Below are 26,817 nucleotides of genomic sequence, written 5' to 3'. Positions count from 1 at the left end.
GCTGGGAGAGAGCGGACACGCTCAGCCGGCTTCTGGGGGTCAGAGGAGCCGGACTGGCGAGGCAGCCTGGGACACAGAGGCCCTCGGCTTCAAAGTCGGCTGTGGCCCCTGTACTTCCCACTCGCACGACTATGTGAAGACTCGGCTGCCCCAGGACATTTGTTTCTTCCCCTCCGTTAGACTTACAACAAAACTGTTACAACGGAGTATTTCAAGCACAGACAAAAACACGTGGAGCGATAGAATGACAAGCCTCACCCCATGTGCTCTTCACACAGCTTACACACAGTTGAAGTGAAAGGCTTTTTTCCTTATTCACACTAAAACATAATGTGAAGTTTTTTCCTTTTTTCTTTTAAGATCTATTTATTTTGAGAGAGAGAGCATGAGCTGGGGGAGCAGAGGAAGAGGGAGAGACGCAGACTCCCCACTCCACGGCGTGGGGACAACCCTGAGATCATGCCCTGAGTTGAAATCAAGATTCAGATGATTAACCGACTGAGCCACTCGCGCGCCCCTACATAACGTGAAGTCTTAAATGACAAGTAAAAGCCCCCAGTGTGAGAAAATTGCCTCTAAACAGATATTCAAACCTTGTCAATTGATTACTGCGGTTTGGAATAAATGAAGGAAGCAAATGTGGCTTCACTTTAACAGCAGAGACGCGGAAGTTTCTATTCCCAGCTCCACAGAGGTTGTGTAAAGGAGAGGACTCGCGAGTGGTCTATAGAAGGCTATTTCTATCTCAGAATGTTCTTTTTGTCTAACAGTCCTAAAAATAAGCGCTTCACTTTGCTTGTTGGGACTTTGACAAGCTTCGTGTTTCTTAGCCATATACCCCTTGTCCGCCATGTCAGAATCCGTGACGGGCCCAGGAATCTGCATCTGTAAAAACCACGCGAGGTGATGCTGCTGCACAAAGCTTGGGAAATGCGTCCTTTCACTTGCTTTACCATAAGCCACAGGCGGACGCTTTCCTAGAGATGGGTTCCGGGAGCTCCCCGGCTGCTCCCCCTCCAAATCACAGGCAAATGGAACAAGACGGCACGCTCCTCGTCTAAACACGACCTGAAAGCTCGAGGCGTCTGTGCAAAGGTGTCATGCTACTGCCTCCACGGGTCTCGTCTCAGCCCGGGAGCAGAACGGCTCACCTGCTCACCTGCACGATCGCGGGAGCGTGACCTCTTTCCTCTTACACTCTGCATCCTCATGCGTCTCAAAGAACACGACTGAACCCTTCATCGGGTTGGGACTGAAAAAACTCACTATTGTCAGTATGCGGGACAATACGGCCATCTAGACACCAATCAGCCTGTCTGCTTCCGTCACTGAACCGACCTGCTGCAGGCTGGGGTCCTTCACCTACGGCGACTGCGGAGCGTCTTCTGTTTGGCCCCTGGTCCGCTCGCGGCCGGGCTGCTCCCACAGAGAGGCGCCTCCGCAGAGGGAGAAGCCCCGGGCCCCTCCCCGCGCTGACGTCATGCGGTGTAACGCCGGGGTGTGGGCTAGCGTGTGGCTGCCGTGGCACGTGGGCCCAGACTTGGTGGTTTAAACCAACCATTCTGGAGGCAGGAAGTCCGAACAGGTCCACCGACCTGAAATCAAGGTGTTGGCAAGCTGTGCTCTGCCCCGACCGGCGCCCCTGCCCCTTCCAGCCGCCGGCAGCTGTCCGCAGGCTTTGGCCTCCGGCCACAGGACCCCACCTTTAGGACCGGCACCTTCCACATCTGTCTGCTCCACCTACGCACCTTCCCACTGTCCTGTGGGCACCAACCTCCCTCACCTCTCCTACAGGGAGACCCGCGGCTGCATTTACGGCTCATCTGATCATCCAGCATCACCTCCCCATTCCCAGATCCTTAACTTAACATCCCTTCGCAAAGACTCTTTCTTGCTCTGTAACTTAGCACGGTCCCAGGGCAAGGGCGGGGACACCCTGGGCGGGGCGGTTCTTCAGCCTCTCATTTCCTCACCTTTACTAGCCTCTCCATGGGGCTCAACCGCTTCCTCATCCGCGATCTGATTCTTGAAATACCTTTTCCTGCACCTAAGAGCTCCTCGGTCCTCATCGTCCATACTACATTCAAGAGTCTCACCTTCCACAGGGGCGGAGTGGGACCAAAGGGGTTCCGGACCATCCCACTCTCTGCTCGCTGGGCCTCATGTTTCCGTCTCTGGCCTCTGCAATCTCAGTCTCCTTTCCCCTGTTCCTTTCGGGCATGGTGAGGATGTGACCGGCATGGACACCACAGGTGCCTTCCATTTAAGGAACAACAGGTGTAGGAGCGACGCCTGTGAGCTCAGGCTTGCTTAGCAGGTCGCTGTCCTTGGTCACTGGCTATTCACCTTCCGGAACCCAAATACGTACACTGGGCTCAGGTGGCGTCCGTTTCTCTTGGTTGACAACGGTGGGTTCAAGCCTGAACGTGAGCTGGAATTCAGGAGCAGTTCCAACGTCAAGAGAGAGGAACAGACATCCAAGAGCAGCAGCTCCTGTATTTTGGATTTATCTCCGGCCGGAACAGATGCCTACAAAGCCCATCGCACGTGATGGGGACTTCATGCTACTGTTCGTCCTCTTGCCACTGAAGACACACTACAGAAGTTCTGGGGTCTGTGGATGTGTGGAGAGCAGCCCCCCGTAATGATGCCTTCGTCCTGCCAGCTTATCCAGGTGGGCTCTGCACCCAGCTCTCTCCAGAGGAGCGGGGCGCTACCGAGTAATGCACTGGTTTGTTTTCTTCCAAACTGGGCACAGCGAATGGAGTACGGTTGAGTCCTTCAGTGATGACATCGCTGTGGCCTGGTGGGTGCACACGCCGCATGTCCACAAGCCGACAGGCCTTTGGCTCTCACCGGTGTCCTCCTATGCCCGAGCTGGACCTCACCAACCAGACCGACGGCCAGCTGGTCACCAAAATCTCTTCCGCCTCAATGTGCCCTTCGTTACAGACTGCAGTTCAAGATCCCTTTTAAAAACCTTTTTTCTGTTGCTTTTTATTAATTCCTGTTAGCAGCCCATTTATAACAGCATATTCAACACTCTGAGCACCTCACGCACTGCTTTCCTATATTTATCTTTTCGCAGCAGGATTTGTAAATGCCGAAAATTCCCTACCACACAAACTGAAAGCTGGCCAGAGGATGGACAACACGGCCACAAATTTTTAGATGGCTGGTATTTTTTTAAGCCGAAGAAACTTTTTTGTAAAGACTCAATCAGACCCCAGTTCAGCATCCAAACAACCAGCTAGTACGACTACAAACCTCACAATCCAAGCCCATGACAACCTGAGGTTACCTTCATGAGCCAGCAGGCGCCTACGCACACTAACCAGCGTCTTTAAAACCCTTATTAAAAATGAAAGTGAACTAAATGATGCCAACAGCTAATCTTCGTCTGCCTGGGAGCCCACAGGCTCTGGCCTTAAAGCCAGCTACAAGACTCAGGTCCCAGTGCTTTGATTCGCTCAATAAATTCTGCCTCAATAGCCATCCGTGTGTGTCACAGTCAAGAAGAGGTTCCTGGCCTCACGGAACTTCGTTTCCTACCTAATGCAGAGAAATTACAGGCCATGACGACAGGGGTTTTCATGCCGATGAGTAGGAGGGTGGCTAGCCCGCCTCGCCTCCCTGCCCCCTGCAGCCCTTCCAGACCAGCCACAATCCCGGGCTGAGAAACCACTTACGCCAACCTGCCACGGGGTCACACACGGGAACGGGAGGGAGAACAGCGTCTCAGGGCCCTACTACACTGTCACATGCGTCTCTCAGCCTGCGTCTGTTTGATGCCTTGGAGGCCCCCAACTGTGTCAAGCTGTCCCTTAACATGTGGACGGCCACCGAGGGCGGGCACAGTCGCTCCAAAAACGAAAGCACAAAAACGAAAGTACCTCTGATGACCCAAGCAGATGATATTCAAACACCATTTCTTTTTAAACAAAACTCATTATTGTGAACAATTATTTGCAAGAGCCGATAATCATATTTTTGAAACAATTCTCATTATTTGTAAATCAATAAATAACATATGTATATGAAACCTAAAAATCAGAAATCAAGACATCTACATAGGCACTGGACTGAGAGCATTTGCAGACTTGAATGTTTTGTAAATAGCATAATCACTGCATAATGTACCCTGAATACACAGCGTTTATAATCTCATTTTTACTATCAACTCTCCTCGGGAAGACTCTTAGTTCTAGTTGATTATAAAGCCCAAATTAATGAAGCTTTATTGCACTTCTGAGGCCCAGTCTCTGGCTCAGGTTCTAATCTGCGAGGCCGTGCTTCCTACTTTCACATGCATGTGTGGGTAAGTCACGCATATGTGGGCTTTGTTTTCAAGGTTCATACAATGCACTGTTAGTCACTGGCACACAGATTCGCTGTAAAATTATATTCCTCGGTTCTATTCTGAACTTACAGCCCAGTTGATTTTACTGTCTCTACCTGAGTACATACAAGTGTCATACATGGGGGAGAAAAACCAGGACCTTAAGTGGTTATTTTCATTGCTTTGCTTAGATTCTGATTTAAATATAAATCGAGACGCGAATGTATGCAGTTTGAGAGAGATTTTAGAATTCTATTCTGACCCCATCTTTCTGGAAAGATAATGGTGTTTCATTTCTGGACAATTTAGTAGGAAATGATGACTTTCCCAGGTAGTTTAAAAACAATCCTGTTTACTGAATTTCTGGATTAGTCTGTGAATTTACCAATTTCTAAAACTGGCCTTAAGCAAAGGTCTGAATCCTAGGTAACTACTCGGGGCCATGCAACACAGCTCAAAAAGGTACTTCAAAATGTCTCAGGATGGTTTTTCGATTTAGGGAAAACAACAGATTGCACGAAATCCTGAAATTAGGTGTGGAAAGGTGCCTGGTATACAGGTTAGACCCCCTAAAACAATTCTACATTGTCCTAGGGGGCCTTTAAAAAGTTTTGTCTTCTGAGTAAATGATGGCTTTCTCAAATGACACATTACCACCTGTCTCTTAGTAGACCAAAGGAGCAGAAAATGAGAAGTGCCTTTTGACTTGTATAGCACCAAATATAACTGCCAATTCCTTTTTTAATCTGGAAAGAGATTTTAAGAGGCTCTGAAAGAGCAGAGAAACTAGGGACTAGAAGGTTTAGAAGTATCTAAAATTTAAATATTAAATCTTCTTTACAAACTCTCCTTACATGAAATAACATACATTTAAATGTCCTACTTCCATATTTTAAATCAGATACTTCTCTAAAATGTGGAAGAAAAGTGGAAATCATTTAAAATACAAGAGGACAGGACACCTGGCTCAGTCGGTTAAGCATCTGCCTTCAGCTCAGGTCGTGATCCCAGGCTTCTGGGACCGAGTCCCCAGTTGGGCTCCCTAGGCTTCTGCCTGCTTCTCCCTCTACCTGCCACTCCCCGTGCTTGTGCATGCACTCTCTCACAAATAAATAAGTAAAATGTTAAAAATATGTATATAATAAAATACAAGAAGTAGGGGTAAAGGATAAGCTATACATCCATTTTAATTTTAACCCAATTTAATTACATTAAAACTCAACTATAAAATACAGACATAAGTGAAATTTTTCTAAAAGGAAGTAAATATTTAGTATTCCCCCTCCCAAAGGAGGTTAACTACACTACAGAGAAGAAATCTACATGTACTGAGATATTTTCTCGCTTTGATACATGTAAAAAAATTTTCACGTTGTATAAATTTTTAGCGTTATCTAGTTAGAAATCTAGACTTCAACTTTTATAGACAAGTCCACTAGGGGAAATAAGTCAGCATAATCATTTCAATTAGTTTTCTACATAGTGGATGGGGCTTATTCCTTTTCTTTCGCTTCTCTGCACACAGGATGTCCTGTTTTGCCATAAACGCTGCAACTGTTTTAGGTTCACCTCGGCCGATCACACACGGTTCGGTGGCACTGAGGACCAAACCAGAGGGGCGCCCGGGTGGCTCAGTTGGTTCGTGTCTGACTCTTGATTCTGGCTCGGGTCACAGATCTCGGGGCCGTGAGAACAAGCCTGTATCAGGCTCCACAGTCAGTGGAGTCTGCCTGAGACTCTTTCTTTCCCTCTGTTCCTCCCTCCAAAAAAAGAAAAAAAAAAGGATAAAACTAGATTCCACCATTTTTTTGACTTTTTTGTCTTGTGCTTTTTTTTGTTTTTGCCTTCTTCTTGGCTGCTATAAACGATGGTGTTAGAAGTTTATGGCTGAGAACAGTCCTTGCTCTCTTGGTAAGATTAGGAGGCTTGTGTGATTTCATCACCATTTTCCTCAGCACAGGATTCTCTGGAATCATTCACTGTAGGTTTTTGTTTGTGTGGGTTTTTGTTGTTGTTGTTATTTTACAATCAGAGACATCAAAGCTTTCTTCTCCTTGTGGTGAGTTTTCTAGTTTGGCTTTTGTAGGCATTTTCCCTTCATCCTTCCTTGACCTTCAAGGAGCCCATTCTCACGAAGGGCCCAAGCTCCGCTGCAATGAGGTGGGAGAGGGCGGCGGTTCGTCTCCCTGCGTGAGGCTGAGTTCTGAGCTCTGACGTCGGCCTGGGAAATTTCAGATCTTCTTCGCATGGATCTGTATCTCTCTCCCCTGCCTGATGCTCCTCCTCGATACTCGTCATCTTCTCCCTCGGAGTTCTCGCCCATCTTCCTTAAGGCTGCAATCTTCTGAATGAAGGTCAACTTCAAAGTCGACACAAAATTGACCTGAAACTGAATCCCGATCCAACCGATCACCTTGGCACTCACACCAGCATCCAGACCCGGGTCTGCCTGAGTCCCCGCTCAGTCACTGCTACTGCTTCTTTCACAAGGTACGTCCCGTCTTATGCACAGAGCAGGGCTTTCGCCAAAGGAAGGGGAAACACTATCAGTTACCAGGTAGCTCATCTGAATGTCCTTCTGCCTCCCCGCTCTCCTCAGGGGAAAGCTTCTCTTCCTACAGCTCCTGTCAGGGTCCTTTGATCACTCCCACCGTCCAGGTGACACCCATTTCCACCCACAGATGTGCTGAACCAGACGGTCCATGCTGACTGACCACTGCCAGGTTTCTGCAGAGCCCTGAATCTATTTTCCAGTGCTCCCTGCAGAGCGGCCCGGCACTCCAAACAAGTCCCCTGCGAGCTCGCTGGGACCACACACAAGCCGCTGCTGCTTCTCCTCACGTAGCCGTGAGGTCAGACTGGCAGAGAGGTAACCTAACTTCTGTCCCGGGGACACGCATCTCTGGTTCAGGGCTTAGCCCTGGATCTCTGGATGCCCGAGGGGCCCTTGCTCATAGTCTAAGTGTCGTCTTGTGCACGGACAGACCTGAATCACTCAAAAAGCAATGGCTTTGGTCTCCCCAGGCTCTAAGGTGCTTACGGGGCCGGTAGCAGACACAGCCCTGTTGGTCCCACACGCCTGCCTGGCTTGGGGTCGCACAGCGCTCTCCATCGGTGACCACGGCTATCAGGCTCAGCTTGCCAGTGGCTACAGAGGCTCCTCACCAAACAGGGCTTTTTCTGCATCCCCAGCATGGGGCGTGGGGCCCCTCAAAGCTCCCCAGTTCCCTCCACTGGGTGCGTGGAAATGTGACAGCCTGGAGGTGGTGACCATAACATTCGCAGGGCCCGGGCCACTGGGATGGGACGCTAGAACTGCCAGGTCTGGAGGGGGCTGCCGGCAGCGAGAGCGGCAGGACCGCAGTCAGAGGGCTCAGGGCTGCCCCTCAGGCTCATGTTCTCCCTCCATTTCCCTCCAACTGCACAGGCCACAGAAGGAGCCTAGCTGGCCAAGGGGCGCCTGATGCGTGCCCCCTGCTGCCCTCAAGATCCACTTCAGTAATGAAGACAGATACATCAAAAGGGCCATCTCCTACGTTGAAAGCAAGAACATTTCTTTTGGCACCAGCTTTCCTGCCTATCCCATAAATCGCTACGGTAGTGGCTGGCTCAGTGATTCAGAACACACAGAAACAAGGAATGGTTCCAGATTCGTGAATGGCCGGATCTAAGGAATCCTTTAAGTGAGATGGTGCTATAATGGCTATTTTGTGATAGTTTTCCCAGGGTAGGGTTCCGGAATTTCCTTTGTCCGTATTAGAATCATAAAGTCACCTTCTCTGCGTGGAGGACCTTCATCATACTGGGACCCTTGATATAGTCACTAATGGGAAAATGGCATCTTACAGTCTGTGCCCTCTGAGCAAACGGGGGGCTCTGTCAACTGCACCAGTGGGATCCAGTGCGGCTTGGCGACTGGCACAATCAAGACCAATACGACGTGAGCAACCCTGTCTCCCCAGTCACTGGCAGTGACAGCCACTTCCAGGGCCAGAAGACTTCCACACAGCAATGGCTGGGGCCAAGACCCAGGGCAAGAGCGGGTCCCTCGGATGTGGATGCCGAGCAGGGGGTCTGGCTTGTCTGATGAGGATCCGACACCACAGCTGTACTGCGTTCAGTGAGGACGGCGATCTGACACACAGCTCTTGACTCGAAAGCTTGTTTCTGATCTAGATTCTTTGATAAAGTCAGTCCTGCCCTACAGTGAGTTTGCTGAACTCTGGGGCATGCTGGGCTCTCTGGGAAGCAGACTCTGAAGTTTCAAGTGTCTGACTCGGGATTGTGCTTGGGATCAAAAGAAGGAGAGAAGGAAACAGGACTGTGCAGACAGAGAAGTTTCTGCGAGGCGGGCCTGTCCACGGCCGGAACTGAAGCCAGAATGTCCCTCCTCTCTCAAGCCTGCACGTGGGCCGGCTCTGGAGACGGGATTTGCTGCAGCCGACGGGATCCTCCAAGAGGCTAAGAACTGAAGGTTCCTCACCAACGAGACCCGGTCCAGCACGGAGTCCTTCGCTGCCGGAGGAGCGAGGAGGCGCATCTCAGAACCACGACAGCTGTTTTCTGGACCTTTTAAGTTTGAGTCTTTCTGTTTGTGTGTTCCTCCTTCACCCACCCCGATGCTGTGTCATCCGCATACAACAAGAAATATAAAGATGGAGTCTTAAGCTCTTCGGGGCCATATTACCTTGGGAGAATATATTATGAGCTTCTGATTTCCTTCCCCCAAAAAATGCAAACACACAAAAAACTCCGCATACAAATCTAAGGGATGCACAGACCCTCATAACTGTCATGGACCTCAGGTTAAGAAGTCCTAGTAATCTGGAAAGGAATATTTAACGGACCACTGAAAAGCTTAGTAAGAGAAAAAGGAAAATCAATTAAAGGTATTTTCCTCCCTTGCTATTTTGTAGGTATCTGTTCTATTAGGTTTTCTAAAATCCCCTCTAGGATTATCACTGACCTACAAAATAGACATTTCACAAACAAGAAGATGATACTTGATAAGCCATACAGAAGCCTTTAAACTTTTGATGTCAGACGATAAAGCAGGGACCTCTCAATTCTGCCAACAGCAGCGAGCAAGCAGGTGAAGGGCTGGAATGGGTTCTGGTGTCCCCGGGGTGGGGGCACTGCACAGAACCAAAGGCTCAGTGATGTCCCACCCCTGAATCTCTAGCTCCCTTTCATCCATGCTGTTCTAAGTCTTCCTCAGCAAGCAAAACTGGAAACGGGCCAGGTCTCCAGAAGCTTCCCTACCCTGTTCCCGTGTCCCTTCTTGCTTTAAGAGGCATGGAAGTAACAGCTAGATATTCAGCCAATTCAGAGCCTGATTCCAAAGGGCTCTTAGGAAGCAAGCATTCCCGAGAAGCTGGGGCTCAGAGGATGACACGCTGGATGCCACTGCACTCAAAGGCACGCCACCGCCGGAGCTCTGCCTCGGCACTGGGCCTTCGCTGAGCCCTGCTCCCAGCACTTACAGGGGTATGAGGCCGCAGCTCAATCATCCCGGAGAGACCAGTGTTCAACTTACTTTTCCTATTATTCAAGTAAAGTCTACCCCCAAGGGTAGACTCAAGGGGGCTTGAACTCACAACCCCAAAATCAAGAGTAACATGCTCTACTGACTGACCCAATCAGGTGCCCTTGAACTTACTTTTTTTTTTTTAAGCTTTATTTATTTGAGAGAGGGGGACAGCGAGCAGGGGGAGGGGCAGAGGGAGAGAGAGAATCTGAAGCCGACTCCCCACTGAGCACAGAGCCTGTCGAGGGGCTCGATCCTGCAACCTGTGACCTGTGACCTGAGCAGAAAGGAAGAGTAGAACGTTCAACGGACTGAGCCACCCAGATGCCCCTGAACTTACTTTTTCCTCTAGCAATGACTTTTTTGTGCTATATCCTCCCATGTTTTCTGCAACCAAGTTTATAGAGTTTCAGCAAGGCAAACGGAAAACAATTGCAACCATGGGGATCAGAATAGGGAGGATATAAAGCAATGCAGGAGGGTATCTTCCTTCCCATGTCACCTCTGATGGTAATGCACTGTGTCACACATTAATCTGAGAAACTAAAAATATAAACACACACTCTCTCTAGACCAGTGGTTCTCAACAAGGTTTTGCTCTCCAGGGGACAACCGGCAATGTCTGGAGACATTTTTGGTTGTCATCAGCTTGGTGGGGGGTGGGTGTGGTGCTACGGGCATGCCATGGGCAGAGGCCAGAGGCTCCGCAGAACATCTAGGATACACAGCACGGCCCTCGCATGAAGAATCATCTGGCCTAAAACGTCAAGGCTGAGAACCCTGCTCTAGCTGGTGTGAGAGCTATTTCCAGTTTGGTTCATTTCTGCGGTTCTGCCACCCAGGTGAAGTGCACGTGGTCCCGAGAGCTCACTGCCTGTTCTAACTATGTGTGAGCACTGGGAGCCTGGGCCGGGGTGGGGGGGGGGCGGTTGGTGGGGAGGCACCCTGAGGTGCTGGCGAGTGCTGGAGCTGGAGTCACAGAAGCAGGAAACAAAAGGCTGAGGGGAGCAGCTGCTCACAGGCGACCTCTGACACTCCCTGAGGCTTTCCTTAAAGTGTGCTCCCCTGAGAAGAAGCAACACAGTACAAACGTTCTGCACTAGGGAGATGTTCAAGTACGTTATGCTGCACTGGACCGTGGGAAACAAACGACTATGAATTCAGTCTAGCAACGTGATCCAGAGCAGGGGTGAGTCGGGAAAGCAGAACACAGAATCACAGGTACACAGAGATCGACTGAATACGCGGGAGGGGAAGAGGGAGTGGCAGAGATGGCTGCATAAGGTCAAGGGTCAATCTTTTTTTTAAGTTTTTTTTAAGATTTCCTTGAATACAGTTGTTTGAATATTCAAATATTTTGTAGATATTCAAAACACAGTTGAAGACCAAAAATCAAAATGCCTTTTTCTTCAAAGATTTTTCTTTGGCAAACTTCGGAAGGTCACAGGAAGGCAGACCCTTAGGGCGTGGGCGCGTGGCTCAGGACTTTGTAAGGATTAACCTTTGGACTAACGGGCCGGGCCCCGGGTATCTAGTGATTACTTACTCGTCTGTACGCACCCTGATGTTCTTTACTTCGGGGTGAGGAAACTAACTCTGGCTTTTAATTCCTTTCAAAACGTTTACTTGCACTGAAGTTGTTCTTCTAGGACATTAAAAAGTGTGGAAAGGGAAGATGCCCAGACCAGGTGACTTTGGGGACTCCAAGCCAGAAACTACTCATCAAAGTGAATTCTATGATAAATTCTAAGGTTCTCTTCCTCCGGAACGAAACGGCAAGCTTGGAAAGGAAGATTTGCCAAAGACGAAAATGACAGAGGAGTGAAAGGAAATGACTCACCGGGAGTTATTATGATGAATATTACATGCCCGGGCCATTAGCACCACGATAATTGGTCGAAAGGCTTTTCCTTTTCCATCAAAGTAGTATTCAGACATTTCCTTAAGTTCTGTTGTAGATATGAGTAGTTCCTGAAATCAAGTTTCTGTGTCAACACGGCATCATGATAGCAAAAAGGCAACAGGATTTCTTCTACAAAACTGATCCGATCTCAGCGTGCTTGCTTGTACTCAGCACACTCATTTCACTCGAGAAATTCAACACTCCATTGGAAAAGGTTCCAACATCTAAGGCCGTAAACCTGGCTTGGCTGCCCGACAGCTGGGCCACAGGCGATGCCTGGCCTGCCCGAGTGCCCAAAGGCCTAGGGCGACCCCAAGGACTCCAACAGACTCCAGAGAGGAATAGGAAAGCACTAGGTGGCCCAGGGACAAAAAAGGAACAGGGGCTGGTAGTCGCTTGGAAGATGGAGGAGAGAGACAAAGATGAGCAGCGTGGGAGCCAATAAGTGGGTGTCTGGGGTATGGAGGCAAAGCTGTGTATCAGGGACCCAAAGAGGAGATGGCGCCAGGAAGAAGCAGGCATGGGTAAGCCTGGCTCAGCCGGATGTGTCCAAAGTTCACAGAGGAAGTTGAAGAGAGTTTGCCGATTGTCAGGAACTTAGAACTGAGCTGGGAAGAAACATTTAAAAAAAATATAAATGTTCTGAGTGGTTAACTTGAGCAATGGCATAATTAAATTAAATGCAATACATTTTTTTAAAAGATGCTGTATTTATTGATATGAGACAGAATGAGAGAGAGAGCACAAGCAGAGAGAGAGAGGGAGAAGCAGGCTTTCCAATGAGCAAGGAGCGTGATGTGGGGTCGATCCCAGGATCCTGGGATCACAACCTAAGCTAAAGGCAGACACTTAACTGACTGAGCCACCTAGGCACCCCTAAATGCAGTAAATTAAAATAAATGCAGTAAAGGTTCGGAGAGGGGAGAAATCAGTGTGGGCTAGAAAACCAAATATTTAAAGGAGGATAGAAGCTTTGACATAGAACTAAGCAAACAGGATTTTGATTCATGAAGGGGAAGGAGACCTTCTAAGTGATGGACATGTGTTTGCTGTATGTGCCTCTCAAGGACCTGCTAGAATGAATCATAGCTCAAGTCCCCGCTGCAATGGGAGCTAAGAACAGCCCCAGAGGACCCTTGGCCAGACTCAGGTGAACACGGTGCAGCTGGGCCAGTCTATAAGTCCCCAAAATACCGACCTCAGTGCCAAGCACGGTAGGAAGTGCAGAGGTTACAAAGAAAAATAAGACAGTTCCTGCCTCCGAGGAGCTCCATCTGGCTGGGGAGCAGGACCACAGTAGGCACACTACACAGTGGGACAGGTGCCGGCCCTGCGGTGACTGTGTCCCCCCTCCGGGAGCACAAAGGGGGCACGGCTGGTGCAGGAGAAGCAGGTGGGAGAGGGACTCTGGCCAGGCCAAAGAAAGGGGCGAGGACGGACATCAACTGGGGAACCGACACCAAGAGACCAGCGAGGAGGATGTAGGAGAGGAACAATTCCAGGATCCCACCCAGGTTCCTGGGTGGTGCCTGCAACAAGCAGGAAAAACGAGAAACAAGGATTAGAGGAGGAAACCAGTGTTTCAGGTATGTCACGGGGAGACAGTCACAGGCCCTCCACGGACTTGCCCGGACAGTTAGATGCATGGTTTTAAGAGAGACAATTCAATCTGGAACAGACGTATTATGTGGGAATGCTAAGCGTGGAAGCGGGTAAACTGAGGACCCAGAGATAAGAGGGAACAGAAAGAACCCAAAGGAAGAGCAAAATCAAAGAGGGTGGGGAGGGGACAGAGAGGAAACCAGGAAGCAGACTGAAGGATGGCCTAAGACTCAGGAGAACGAGAAAGGGGCAGAAGCCAAGGGAAGTGTTCCAGGCGGTGGGGAGCGGTCAACAGCGCCCAGCGGTCAACAGCGTCAAGGGAGATAAAACCGCAGGGTCCGCTGGCTTTAGGAGAAAGAGCTCTGGAAGCTACGGGCTGGCAAAGGGAGTTTCAGGGGGAGGCTGGGGAGGCAGGCACCATGAAGACAGAGGAGGAAGCATGAAGAGGCAGAGAATACTGGAAGGGAAGGGGGCACGCGGGGTCACGGGACGGTCCCTGGAAGGATGAACTCGAACAAAGGGGAGAAGCCACAACAGATGTGAGAGACACGGAGAGGGAGAGCTCGCAGGTGAAGGACAGCGAACGGGCAACCGCGGGAGTCCTTCCTAAGGCAGCGAGGAGGCGGAGGGCAGGGGACCCAGCTGGAGGTGAAGGGACTCCTGGGCCGCAGGGGGCATTTACTTCACCCGGGAGGGAGGAGAGCCGGGCGCGGAGGAGAGCCGGGCCCGGATGGGCGCAAGCCGCCTTGTAGCCGGCCACACAGCAGGCGCCCGGTGCGGCTCCTCGAGGCGCCGCCCAGGTCACTCAGACACAAAGCGGCGCTGCGGGGAACGCAGGAGAGCGGAGTGCGGGTTTGGGGGGGAACGCGGACAACCTTGAGAGGGCAAGGAAGCTGATGAGGGGCAACTGAACACGTCTGGGCAGCAGTGGAGAAGCCACCAAAAGTTTGGGGGGAAAGCGCGACGGCGCTGCACCGATCTGGACACCTGCGTCGTCTGTTCACCGTTCTCAGAAACCAGCACGGCTTCCAGCACCGTCAAACCGAGCGGGCTTACCTTTCTAATGTCCTCGTACAGACCGTTCAAGTCTCTCCAGCCGAGTTTGAAAGGATCGCTGTACTGCTCCCCACTCTGCGTTCTGCTGCGACAGCACGCGGCCGACGTCGAGTGGTGGAACCTGGGACGAGCCCGAACGCACGCCACGTCAGGTGAGTTTTATTAAGTGAGATAATTTCGTTTCTAAGTGAGAATTACATACACATCTACTTGCTGGAAATTGAGCACGAATCCAAAACGGTCATTATGATTTAGAAAAACACACGGAATTCTCTTCTTGCTCAACAATACAGGAATAGTTTAATTTTATACTCAGGACACCTTGAGAACCTACAAAATCAAAGACGAACCTGGCTTGCTGTGTTCTGGGTTTAAATTTTACTACATTCCCATTTTTTGAAAAGGCAGAGGGCACACAGGGCAGACACTCACTTAGTTAACCAAAATACTCAATTTGCTGGACTAGCCCACCACAATTCAGAACAGAAACTTGCTGGCAATATGGCTAATAATTTTAGCAGTTTTAACACAGATCATATACGTACCGTGACATACTATACCTATTTGGAAAAGCTGATGTTAAACTCTTCACAAGATTAAAATAGGACATCTGTAAAATAAAAGCATTAAGAAACTTGTAAGAATATTCATGAATAATGTATTTATAATGCCAGAAAAAATGAAAACATAATTCATAGAATTCATAATAAAATTATTTACATGTAATATGAACTCATAATAAATTCATAAGAAATATAATCTTTATCTTATTCATAATCTTTATCTTTTAGTTGTCCCTTTGTAGGTGGGTTGCAAACTCTAGAAAGGTAATTAAAAGTTTCCTTACTACAAAAGCAGTATTTGTCATTACAGAAAATATAAGGAAAAAAACACATCTGTCATCTTTTTCTCCAAAGCATAGTTTCCATATTCCTATCTAGCTTTTCAGACTTGAAAAGGTAGTTTTCAAACAATTTCCTTCTCTTAAGGAAGACAGGGTCAGAGAACAGTAATGCTATTTACATTCTTTTACATTCTTAAACCAGTTGAAAACAAAGAGTAATCCAGTTCCCCCAAGCATCAGACCAGATGGTGAAAAGGAAGAGTTCAATGAAGAATGAATTTACCTTTATACATAAACACGACCTATTTTAAGTTATCATTCCCACACAGACTTGGAAATGCTACTTTTTGATCAGTAACATTCAAAAACAAGCAAGCTTAGAGCCCGTTTTGAGAATATTCGAGATCAAGAACAGAAGACTACTAAAAGGTTCAGAGATGGTGGTGACAAATATTAGTTCCAATGATTACTGAGCACTACTGTGGGCCAGGAAATGTGACTGGCACTGCGGACCAAACACAGAGACCACCCGTCTTTTTATTTTTTATTTTCTTTTTAAGAATTTATTTATTTGAGAGAGAGAGAGAGCACAAGTAAGCAGAGAGGCAGGCAGTGGGGGGAGAAGCAGGCTCCCTACTGAGCAGGGGAACCTGATGTGGGGCTTGATCTCAGGACCCCAGGATCATGACCTGAGCTGAAGGCAGACGCTTAACCCACTGAGCCACCCAGGTGCCCCCAGACTGCCAGTCTTAAAGAACGCAGGCACACAGTCATTTCAAAAATTACTTATTTATTGGCTCAGTTGGTGAAACATGTGACTCTAGATCTTGGGGTCATGAGTTTGAGCCTGACCTTGGGAGTAGAGGGTACTTTTAAAAAATTTACTGATTTACTAAATTAATGTGGTAAGGGCTCTGTATCTGAAGAAAGTATTTTGACGAAAAAGGGAAGAATTCAGCCCAAGAAAGATAAAACAAATCTGCTCTATTTGTAATCAAGTCTTACAATGTGCTTTTACACTATCTGACCCTCACAACTACTTGTCTTTATACAGCTGGGGAACTTGAACCTCAGCAAAGTCATGTCTGAAAAACTGCATCAAAAGAAAAAAGCAAGAGGTGCCTGGGTGGCTCAGTCGGTAGAGCCTTGACTCTTGATTATGGCTCAGGTTGATGACGGAACAGAAGGCAAGCTGAGGACAGTGCAGAAGCCAACACCCCACAAAACACCCCCCATGGGGTGTATGTGACATTCCCCAGGCGCTCCCGGCTGCCCGTAGGAAAAACACATGGTTAACTTGTAGAGATCACAAGCCTGCAAGACCTCAGTCTCCCTCAGTTTACAAACGTCCTAGTGATTTACAAGGAAGAGGCTTTCTTACCGATGGACTAACTTCCAAAGACCAGTAACTCTCTGTCCCTGAGGCCCTAACATCATCCTCCCTTCCCTAAAATTGAGGGAGGCTGAGGCACAGGGAAGTGTAAATAAAGTTAAATTTCTTCTAAACCTAAAGTTCATTGATAGGGACTGTGACAGCAGGAGAGTGACATTCGTCCAGGAAGCTTCCATTACTGCTAATGCCTTACTAAAAGGAAAAACCTTAACTTGACAGTGGCAAGGCCTCAGAAATCCTGCAGGTCTTCTTTAGCATATGAAAGTTCTTTCAAACCCTCCCTTTCTCCTTACCTCCCCCAACCCCATAGTATATAACCAGCCACTGTTCTCACTCCTAGAACAGCAGCTCTTTCTGCCCATCCGTCCCGTGCTTTAATAAGCCACCATTTTGCACCAAAGATGTCTCAAGAATTCCTTCTTGGTCGTTGGCTCTGGACTGCACCCCACTGAACCTCACTTATTTTCTGAAACTTTATCATTTCGCGCCCGAAGATGCGGCTTTGAGTCTCTTTACATCTGGAGTCTAAGCTTCCCTCTTCCTTTACTCTCATTTCAGGGGCCCTTCAAGAATTATGGTCTTAATGGAACACTTCCATGTCAATTGCTAGGGCTGTAATCCTCTAGCCCGTGGCTGCTCTATGGGGAAGAGAAAGTTGGCCTCCTGGCTGGAAGTCAGTACCCTGGCCGGAATGGTAATAAGACCCAGAAGCTTGAGGCCCTCTCTCTGTTGCTGTTCTTATACAAACTTGTCTGTCCTGGGCACAGGACAGCCACCTAAGTCACCAGGACAGCTGCCAATCTTAAGACTCCCGTGTGAGGTTTCCTCCTGATGGATCTAATGTGATCCCCTCCACATCCCTGGTCTAGCCACTTCTGGCCACAGGACCTCCACTGGGAGCCAGCTGAAACCAGTACCCGAATGAATTAAAACCCAACCGGGACGTTACCTAGGGAGGTTGGCTATCAGGAACACATGTGTTGGAATGTCACTGAGACCATGACGGATTTCAGTCTTTACCCTTTCTTGTCAGTGTCCTCTACTAACTACTTAAAGCTACAAAATTGGGTATCTTCCCTTGTAAAACTTTTCTAGTATTTTCCATGGGTTAAAAATGGCAGAGCAATAACACAGCGTCCAGAGTATAGGACGGCACAGTAACTTAGTCCATTCGCCAGGCATCCATCTGTAGCCTAGGATGCTGGCTCCCCTCCAGGGCCTTTTACAACAAGAATGCCTTCACGGGAAGGCAGAATTGTGCAGAATTGTGCTCAACAGTGGTGTCTTGTTTGAGGGACGCCTCCTGTTGCTTTTGACATACGGGAACCTCTGACATATTCTGCGTGAGACGCCAGCCAGAAGTCGGGGGGGATTTGGTAATGGAACTTCTTTACTTTTCTGGGAGCGTGGCCTCAGGTTTCTTCGGTTCCCAGGGACTCTACCTTGGGGTGCCTTTTAACCCACCAGAAGCAAAGTGCACTGCAAAACTTAGGAAAGGACTGAGCTCCTGGAACACTGCATGGCCTCGGTGGGATCTATCAGTTAGATCTCCTCTGCAGGAAACAGGGTAAATGGACCTAGGGGACCTTCACTCCTCTACACCAAGACTCTGACCTAAGGACATCGTGCAGAATGTGTTTGCCTGAGTATGTCTGGCTAGTAAACCCCCTCTTGACCTTTGGGTGATAATTATCTAACTAAGCCTCCTCCTGGTAAACCCAGGCTGCTGGAGGATACACCGGCCATCCCTAGCAAAGGGGACTCTGACTTTATCTCTGTTCCTCCTAATAGATGTGGGGCTCCTCCCTCACTCATTTCCCTGGTAAATGGCTGTGACTGGCAGCGACTGGGGTTAGTCTCCCTCGGGATGGGGACTTTAAGGAATATTCCCAAGCAGCTGCCAAAACTCCCTTTGTTTTGGGGAAATTCCCTGTCTTCTCTGGCCCGACGTGAACTGCCTAAACACTGCCCCCCTCCCTCATCAACGTTGTTGGTGGGAAACATGGCGTCTGCTCCTCTGTTGGAGCTGACGAACTCTAAAACCGGGAATCCTTTCCCTGCCTTCTGGCAGCACTTTGTCTCTTCTGTCTCCCCCTTCTGTTTCTGCACTACCTTGGGTGCGGCCTCCATGACCAGCCTCTAGACCATCCTTGGTGCATGGCTCCTCCTCTCTTCGCGGCCAGGGAGCGAGAAGAGCACCCCCTGGACCCAACACCTCCCACTCCAGACTTCCCCACCCGTGTCTCAGGTAAAAATTAAAAATGGGGGGGGGGCCCAGGTGGAACATAAAACAGTATTTGAACCAAGTTAAGTCTGTTGGTATAATTAAGATAGACGTGTCTTTAAAGTTATCGGCACTAAAGGTGAAACTTACTCTGTGGAGTTTTACCGAAGGTCAAATGACCTCGTGTTCAAATTTGTAAGCAAAGAGATGACTAAACTGATGGTTAATTGTCTGTCTCAAAGTTTTCATGGTTAATTGTTAAGATAGCTTTCAAAGTCTTTGGTAACCGGAAACTTTAAAGTTCTGCTTGGATGATAAATGGAATTACATTCATTGGACATCTGGGTCTTTTCCAAACAGGATAAAGTGCTAAAATCATTAATGACTGGACTGCTTTGGACTTACTGCACAGAACTAAGGATGTTTAAATCTGTTGGTAAACATGATTTGTGCTTTAACTGATTCGCAAATTTGTCATCTAAAAAATTCTGGTGGAACAGTTTGCAATTGGTTACTCCTCCGTCTTCACAGGAGACTAATGTCTCTAAGAGTGCAGAATTCTGCTAACTGTAACTAAGACTGATGGAATAAGGGAAACAACTCTGTGTGTGGAACAGTAGGAGATACGTAAGAAAGATATAAGGAATGGGAATGCATTTTTGTTAAAGGTAGAAGGTAATCTTGTCCTAAGTGAGACTGGTCGTTTGGGAAAAAATGGCTTGGGACAAAATAGAATGCAAAGGAAAGTTGAAGAGGGTTTATGGAGGAAAAACTTTGGAACAGAATTTTAGGTGTGGTCAGGACGGGCTAAGATCGAAATAAGCAGATTTTAAAGATTTAAGATTAAAAGTCTGCCTTTTGTCCGTTCAAAAAGACAAAGTTTTCTTAAATTAACTGATCTGCTGTTAAGTAGAAAATGTAAAGTTTCCTCTTTGCCTGTCCAAAAAAACCATTTTCTATATTTTGCCTGCATCAGGTCTTTAACATCCCTATTCCTATTTAGGCATGTGCTTTAAAACTTTCTAAGGTTTTAACAAGTTTTCACAAGATTTAAATTTTACATGAAGTCTCTTGGACTCAGTAACCCTTTTCGTTGGTATGCTAGGTCACTTGGGAAGTACTGCTAAACAAATGATAAACCTTGGGTTACATCTGCGCAAATGCTTTAACTATTCTAGAGGTTCTATGCAATTCCTAAAGTTTTAATAAGGTCATCACTAGATATTTTAATTACTGAAGTGTTACCTGTCACCGATTTCTCACTGTAAACTTAAATCTCATTAGCTCTTTAACCATGTCCATTCTGAGTTTTTGTCACTTATAACTGTTCTAATTCTCTTGTAAAATGACTTTCATCTTCAAGGATATTCATATAAAGGACTTTTAGGACAAATACAAGTATTCAATATACTGAAAATCCTAAAACTGAAATGGGTAAGAATTTCCAGAACTAACTAAAGCTGCATTCAAACTAAAACGGAATTAGTAGCATGGGACTAAATAAACTAAAAGATTATAGTGTTGTGACTCTTGTTTGAAACATTGCTGGTTCTCTAATGTTTGCTCTTCCAGACTAACGAAATTTTTTCTTAAGATATCTGTGATTTACAGAAATGTAAAAATATTCATTTGTAAACAAATCATAGCATTCAACTTTTCTATTTGAACCCTCTGAACTCAAAGGATCTCAGTAAGTATTCCTGCTTCCGTGGCAATCCTAGTCATTTGCCTAAGTTCAGCAAGAATCGGTTCTCCTTGTAACAGGACACCATTGGAAACATTGGTTATTTTACCAAGGCTTTGACTGGAATGTCCTACTTAAGAAAGACATGCATAGACTCAGATATGACCAGACAGCTTAAAGGAACTAAGGTTGGCTTTATGAAACCTGGAGCCATAAAGCCCCTTGGTACTGCTGGCGTGATAACTTGCTTACAGAGTTCCCAGTAGCCTCACCAGGTGAGTAAAGAATGTCACGTCCAAGATCAATAAACCACTGGCCAAACTAATCCAGAAGAAAAGAGAGAGGACCCAAATTAATAAAATTATGAATGATAGGGGAGAGATTACTAACACCAAGGAAACAGAAACAATCATCAGAAATTATTATCAACAGTTATATGCCATTAAGTTAAGAAACCTGGAAGAAATGGATGCATTCCTGGAAATGTATTAACTGCCAAGAGTGAAACAGGAAGAAATTGACAACCTGAATAGACCAATATCTAGTAACGAGACTGAAGCCGTGATCAAAAGCCTCCCAAAAAAACAAGAGCCCAGGACCTGAAAGATTCCCTGGGGAATTCTAACACATATTCAAAGAAGAAATAATACCTATTCTCCTGATGCTGTTTCAAAAAATAGAAACAGAAGGAAAACTTCCAGACTCTTTCTATGAAGCGAGCATTATTACCCTGATTCCCAAACCAGGCAAAGACCCCATCGAAAAGAATTTCAGACCAATATCCCTGATGAATATGGACATCAAGATTCTCAATAAGATCCTAGCTAACAGCATCCAACAGCACATTAAAAAGATCATCCATCATGACCAGGTGGGATTTACCCCTGGGATGCAAGGGTGGTTCAACATTCACATATCAACCAATGTGATAGAACAACTCAGTAAGGGAAAACAACCACATGGTCCTTTCAATTGATGCAGAAAAAGTATTTGACAAAATATAGCATCCATTCCTGATCAAAACTCTTCAAAGTATAGGTTTAGAGGGAAGATTCCTCAACTTCATAAAAGTTATGAAAAAACCTACAGCAAATATCATTCTCAATGGGGAAAAGCTGACAGCCTTCCCACTGAGATCAGGAACACGATGAGGATGTCCAGGATGAGGATGTCCAGGAACACGACGAGGATGTCCACTCTCGCCACTGTTGTTCAAATAGTACTAGTAGTCCTAGCAACAGCAATCAGGCAGCAAAAAGAAATAAAAGGTATGCAAATTGGCAACAAAGAAGTCAAACTCTCTCTTTGCAGATGACTTGATACTTTATATGGAAAACCCAAAAGACTCCACCCCCAAAACTACTAGAACTCATACAGCAATTCAGTAATGTGGCAGGATACAAAATCAATTCACAGAAATCAGCCGCTTTCTTATACACTAACACTGAAAACATAGAAAGGAAATTAGAGAATCGATTCCATTTACTTTAGCACCAAGAACCATAAGATACCTTGAAATAAACCTAACCAGAGGTAAAGGATCTGTACTCAAGCAACTACAGAACACTCAAGAAATAAATTGAAGGGGGCGCCTGGGTGGCTCAGTGGGCTAAAGCCTCTGCCTTCGGCTCAGGTCATGATCCCAGGGTCCTGGGATCGAGCCCCGCATGGGGCTCTCTGCTCAGCAGGGAGCCTGCTTCCTCCTCTCTCTCTGCCTGCCTCTCTGCCTACTTGAGATCTCTGCCAAATAAATAAATAAAATCTTTAAAAAAAAAAAAAAGAAAAAAGAAATAAATTGAAGAAGACATAAAAAGATGGAAAAGCATTCCATGCTCATGGATTGGAAGAATAAACACTGTTTATTCTGCCCAGAGCAATCTATACTTTCAATGCCATCCTGATCAAAATTCCACTGGCATTTTTCAAAGTGCTGGAACAATCCTAAAATTTGTATGGAACCAGGAAAGACCCCAAGTTGCTAGGGAAATGTTGAAAAAAAAAAAAAAAAAAAGCTGGGAGCATCACATTGCCTGATTTCAAGCTTTACTACAAAGCTGTAATCATCAAAAGAGCATGGTACTGGCACAAAAAGAGACATAGACCAACGGAACGGAGTAGAGAGTCCAGATATGAAACTGCAGCAGTATGGTCAAATAATCTTCGACAAAACAGGAAAAAATATCCCGTGGAAAAAGACAGTCTCTTCAATAAATGGTACTGGGAAAATCAGACAGCTATGTACACCAACTTGAGGCAGGAATCTATCAAAATCCTAGAGAAGAACATAGGCAGTAAACTCTTCGACATCAGCCACAGCAACTTCTTTCAAGACTTGTCTCCAAAGGCAAAGGAAACAAAAGCAAAAATGAACTTTTGGGACTTCATCAAGATAAAAAGCTTCTGCACAGCCAAGGAAACAGTCAACAAAACAGAGACAACCCACGGAATGGGAGAAGATATTCACAAATGACACTACAGACAAAGGACTGGTATCCAAGATCTATAAAGACCCCTCAAACTCAACACCCCCAAAACAGATAATCGTGTCAGAAAATGGGCAGAAGACGCGAACAGACACTTCTCCAAAGAAGACGTACAAGTGGCTAACAGACATGAAAAAATGTTCATCTTCATTAGCCATCAGGGAGATTCAAATCAAAACCACATTGAGATACCACCTTATACCAGTTAGAATGGCCAAAATCAACAAGACAGTAAACAACAAGTGTTGGAGAGGATGTGGAGAAAGGGGAACCCTTTTACACTGTTGGTGGGAATGCAAGTTGGTGCAGCCACTTTGGAGAACAGTATAGAAATTCCTTAAGAAATTAAAAATAGAGCTTCCCTATGACCCTGCAATTGCACTACTGGGAATTTACCCCAAAGAAACAGATGTAGTGAAAAGAAGGGCCATCTGTACCCCAGTGTTCATAGCAGCAATGGCCACAGTCGACAAACTGTGGAAAGAACCAAGATGCCCTTCAATGGATGAATGGATAAAGAAGATGTGGTTCATATACACAATGGAGTATTATGCCTCCATCAGAAAGGATGAATACCCAACTTTTGTAGCAACATGGACGGGACTGGAGGAGATTATGCTGAGTGAAGTAAGTCAAGCAGAGAGAGTCAATTATCATATGGTTTCACTTAATTGTGGAGCATAAGGAATAACACGGAGGACATGGGGAGATGGAGAGAAGGGAGCTGAGGGAAACTGGAGGAGGAGATGAACCATGAGAGACTGTGGACTCTGAGAAACAAACTGAGGGTTGTGGAAGGGAAGGGGGTGAGGGGATGAGTGGTGGGTATTAAGGAGGGCAAGTATTGCATGGGGCACTGGGTGTGGTGCATAAACAATGAACCTTGGAACACTGAAAAAATAAAATTAAAAAGGGGGGGGGCGCCTGAGTGGCTCAGTCGTTAAGTGTCCGCCTTCAGCTCAGGTCATGGTCCCAGGGTCTTTGGGATCGAGCCCCAAATCGGGGTCTCTCCTCACCAGGAAGCTTGTTTCTCCCTCTCCCACTCCCCCTGCCGGTGTTCCCTCTCTCGCTGTCTCTCTCTATCAAATAAATAAAATTTAAAAAAATAAATAAAAGAAAAAAAAAGTGAACACATTGAAAAAAAAATCAAACAACGCTCCATGGCACATGATTAAACAGCTGGAAATGGGATTAATTCCCCAACAACTGTATAACTCAGCTAGCATCTTGGCCAATTCTGTGTGGCTGAGATGATGAAATCGTTCCCTAAAAGCCAGAGCATTCCCCACCCCGCAGGGTTAACTCCGGACTTGTGGAGGTAATGGATGGCCCCACTTCTTTTATGACTGGATTGGATGATGCACTTGGGGACGCCCTTATCTCCGGATACAAGTTTTCTCCCGCTTGCCAGTGACCCTTTGTAATAGGAATATTAACACTTTACCACAAAGAGGTCTTCCTGATGGTATTATTCCTTAGTCCTATTTATCCCAGAAGCCACTCTACTGAGGTACAGTTGCAAAGAAAGTCTTCAGCTAAGCAGAGAACCGCCCTTCTGGTAAAAGGAGCCTCAAAGCTCACTATGGGACAGTCCCTGACTATAATTACTTCACAGCAGGTCCAGAGTGTCTTAGAGACCAAAGGCCACCAACATATGACAGGAGGCTGATTTACTAAATACCAGGCTATGCTTACAGATATGCCTAAAGTAACAGTTAAAACCAGTCAAACTTTAAATCTAGTCACCCTTCCGCTGGACCTGACCGTTGTGCTTCTCTACAGAGCCAAACTGTTTGGTGCTTATGGATCTTGCTTATTCTAGTCGACCAGATGTAAGATGCCCCTACTGAAAACACAAGTGACAGTTGGTTTAAACACGTTCCCAAGTAACAGTACTCCGGGCTACTGACTGGTTCGCTACAGATGGGGTAAGGCGACCGGGCATCCGATGGCCAGCCACTGGATATGTGGAACTAACCGAATCCACCGGGATGCACACGTCACCGCATCTCATTTTTGCCTGGATTCATGGACACATTACTAGAACCAGCACTATTCCAGCTAATCTCCCCAATTTAAAGCAAAGATGGACACGATCTGTTTTTAAATGGTTTGCTCACTTAGCCCATTTTTGCTCCATCTGTAGGGCTAGAGGATGTCATTTGGCATGTAGATGCCCTTAATATATGCACCATGAAGGCACTCAGTGATTCACTAAATAGCATCTCCTCACTTAATATGAAAGTCACACAGATGCTCGAGGCGGTCCTACAAAATAAAATGGCCTTAGATGTCCCAGCAGCAGCACAGGGTGACACGTGCAGTTATCAAAGCAGAATGTTGCATGTACATCCCAGACTATCACGACAATGTCACAGGACTCATAAAAGATAGAACACCCCAGTTGGGGCTCTACAAAATCCTTCTTTTTCTCTCAGTGAAGTTAAGTTCCTGGTTTAAAGGAGGATTATGGTCAATGGTTACAGATCTCTTTGTTGGACTTCTCATTCTCACAGCCTTACTACTCTTAATGTGTTGCCTTCTGCAGTGTTTCCCTACTTTATGCCCAGACTCCGTGGCTACAATGACTTCACGTGGACAGATGATCCTGACCACGCACAGAGACGCGTCTGCACTGTCCGTGCTGGATTCAGCTGCCTCCTTCTTTCGTAACCCCCTACACATTCCCCAACTCTCCAATACTGACCCATAGGTAGGGACAGCTCTACGCCCCTATTCAACAGGTAGAAGTTACAGAAGACGAGACCTTCAACAGCCTTAAAGATTTAAGGGTTAAAACTGTCCAGGGGGGAAATGATGAGCCAACAGAAGGCAAGCTGAGGACAAAGCAGAAGCTGACACCCCTGCCATGGGGTGTATGTGACATTCCCCAGGCGCTCCCGGCTGCCCGTAGGAAAAACACATGGTTAACTTGTAGAGATCACAAGCCTGCAAGACCTCAGTCTCCCTCAGTTTACAAACGTCCTAGTGATTTACAAGGAAGAGGCTTTCTTACCGATGGACTAACTTCCAAAGACCCATAACTGTTCCTGAGGCCCTAACATCATCCTCCCTTCCCTAAAATTGAGGGAGGTTGAGGCACAGGGAAGTGTAAATAAAGTTAAATTTCTTCTAAACCTAAAGTTCATTGATAGGGACTGTGACAGCAGGAGAGTGACCTTCTTAGAGGAAGCTTCCATTACTGCTAATGCCTTACTAAAAGGAAAAACCTTAACTTGACAATGGCAAGGCCTCAGAAATCCTGCAGGTCCTCTTTAGCATATGAAAGTTCTTTCTTTCTTTCTTTCTTTCTTTTTTTTTTTATTTTGTTTATTTGACAGAGAGAAATCACAACTAGGCAGAGAGGCAGGCAGAGAGAGAGGAGGAAGCAGGCTCCCTGCAGAGCAGAGAGCCCCTTGCGGGGCTCCATCCCAGGACTCTGGGATCATGACCTGAGCCAAAGACAGAGGCTTTAACCCACTGAGCCACCCAGGCACCCCATGAAAGTTCTTTCAAACCCTCCCTTTCTCCTTACCTCCCCCAACCCCATAGTATATAAACAGCCACTGCTCTCAGTGGCTCTCCTAGAACAGCAGCTCTTTCTGCCCACGGGTCCGTCCGGTGCTTTAATAAGCCACCATTTGGCACCAAGAATTCTTTCTTGGTCACTGGCACCCCACCGAACTTCACTTATTTTCCAAAACCTCCTCAAGGTCATGATCTCTGTGTAGTGGGATAAAGCCCTGCATTGGGCTCTGTGCT

At 46.8% G+C, this 26,817-nt stretch overlaps 1 protein-coding gene across 7 annotated transcripts in view; it reads right to left on the bottom strand.

The window, feature by feature from the left end:
* Positions 1-26,817, bottom strand: part of PDSS1 (decaprenyl diphosphate synthase subunit 1) — a 54,724-nt gene that overhangs the window by 22,821 nt on the left and 5,086 nt on the right. For 4 of the 7 annotated variants that reach the window (XM_046011173.1, XM_046011169.1, XM_046011172.1 and 1 more), the window contains exons 2-4: positions 14,973-15,037; positions 14,428-14,548; positions 11,707-11,837 (exon numbers count right to left, since the gene is read on the bottom strand). In XM_046011173.1, the coding sequence (XP_045867129.1) occupies positions 11,707-11,837; positions 14,428-14,548; positions 14,973-15,037 (317 nt within the window). Of the gene's footprint in view, positions 1-11,706; positions 11,840-14,427; positions 14,549-14,972; positions 15,038-26,817 lie in introns of those variants that run through there. The other 3 variants (XM_046011174.1, XM_046011170.1, XM_046011175.1) reach the window with 2 other exon arrangements.

This window comes from Meles meles, chromosome 7, assembly GCF_922984935.1.
Source record: "Meles meles chromosome 7, mMelMel3.1 paternal haplotype, whole genome shotgun sequence".
Classification (NCBI taxonomy): domain Eukaryota; kingdom Metazoa; phylum Chordata; class Mammalia; order Carnivora; family Mustelidae; genus Meles; species Meles meles.
This window is presented reverse-complemented; position numbering and strand designations above follow the sequence as displayed.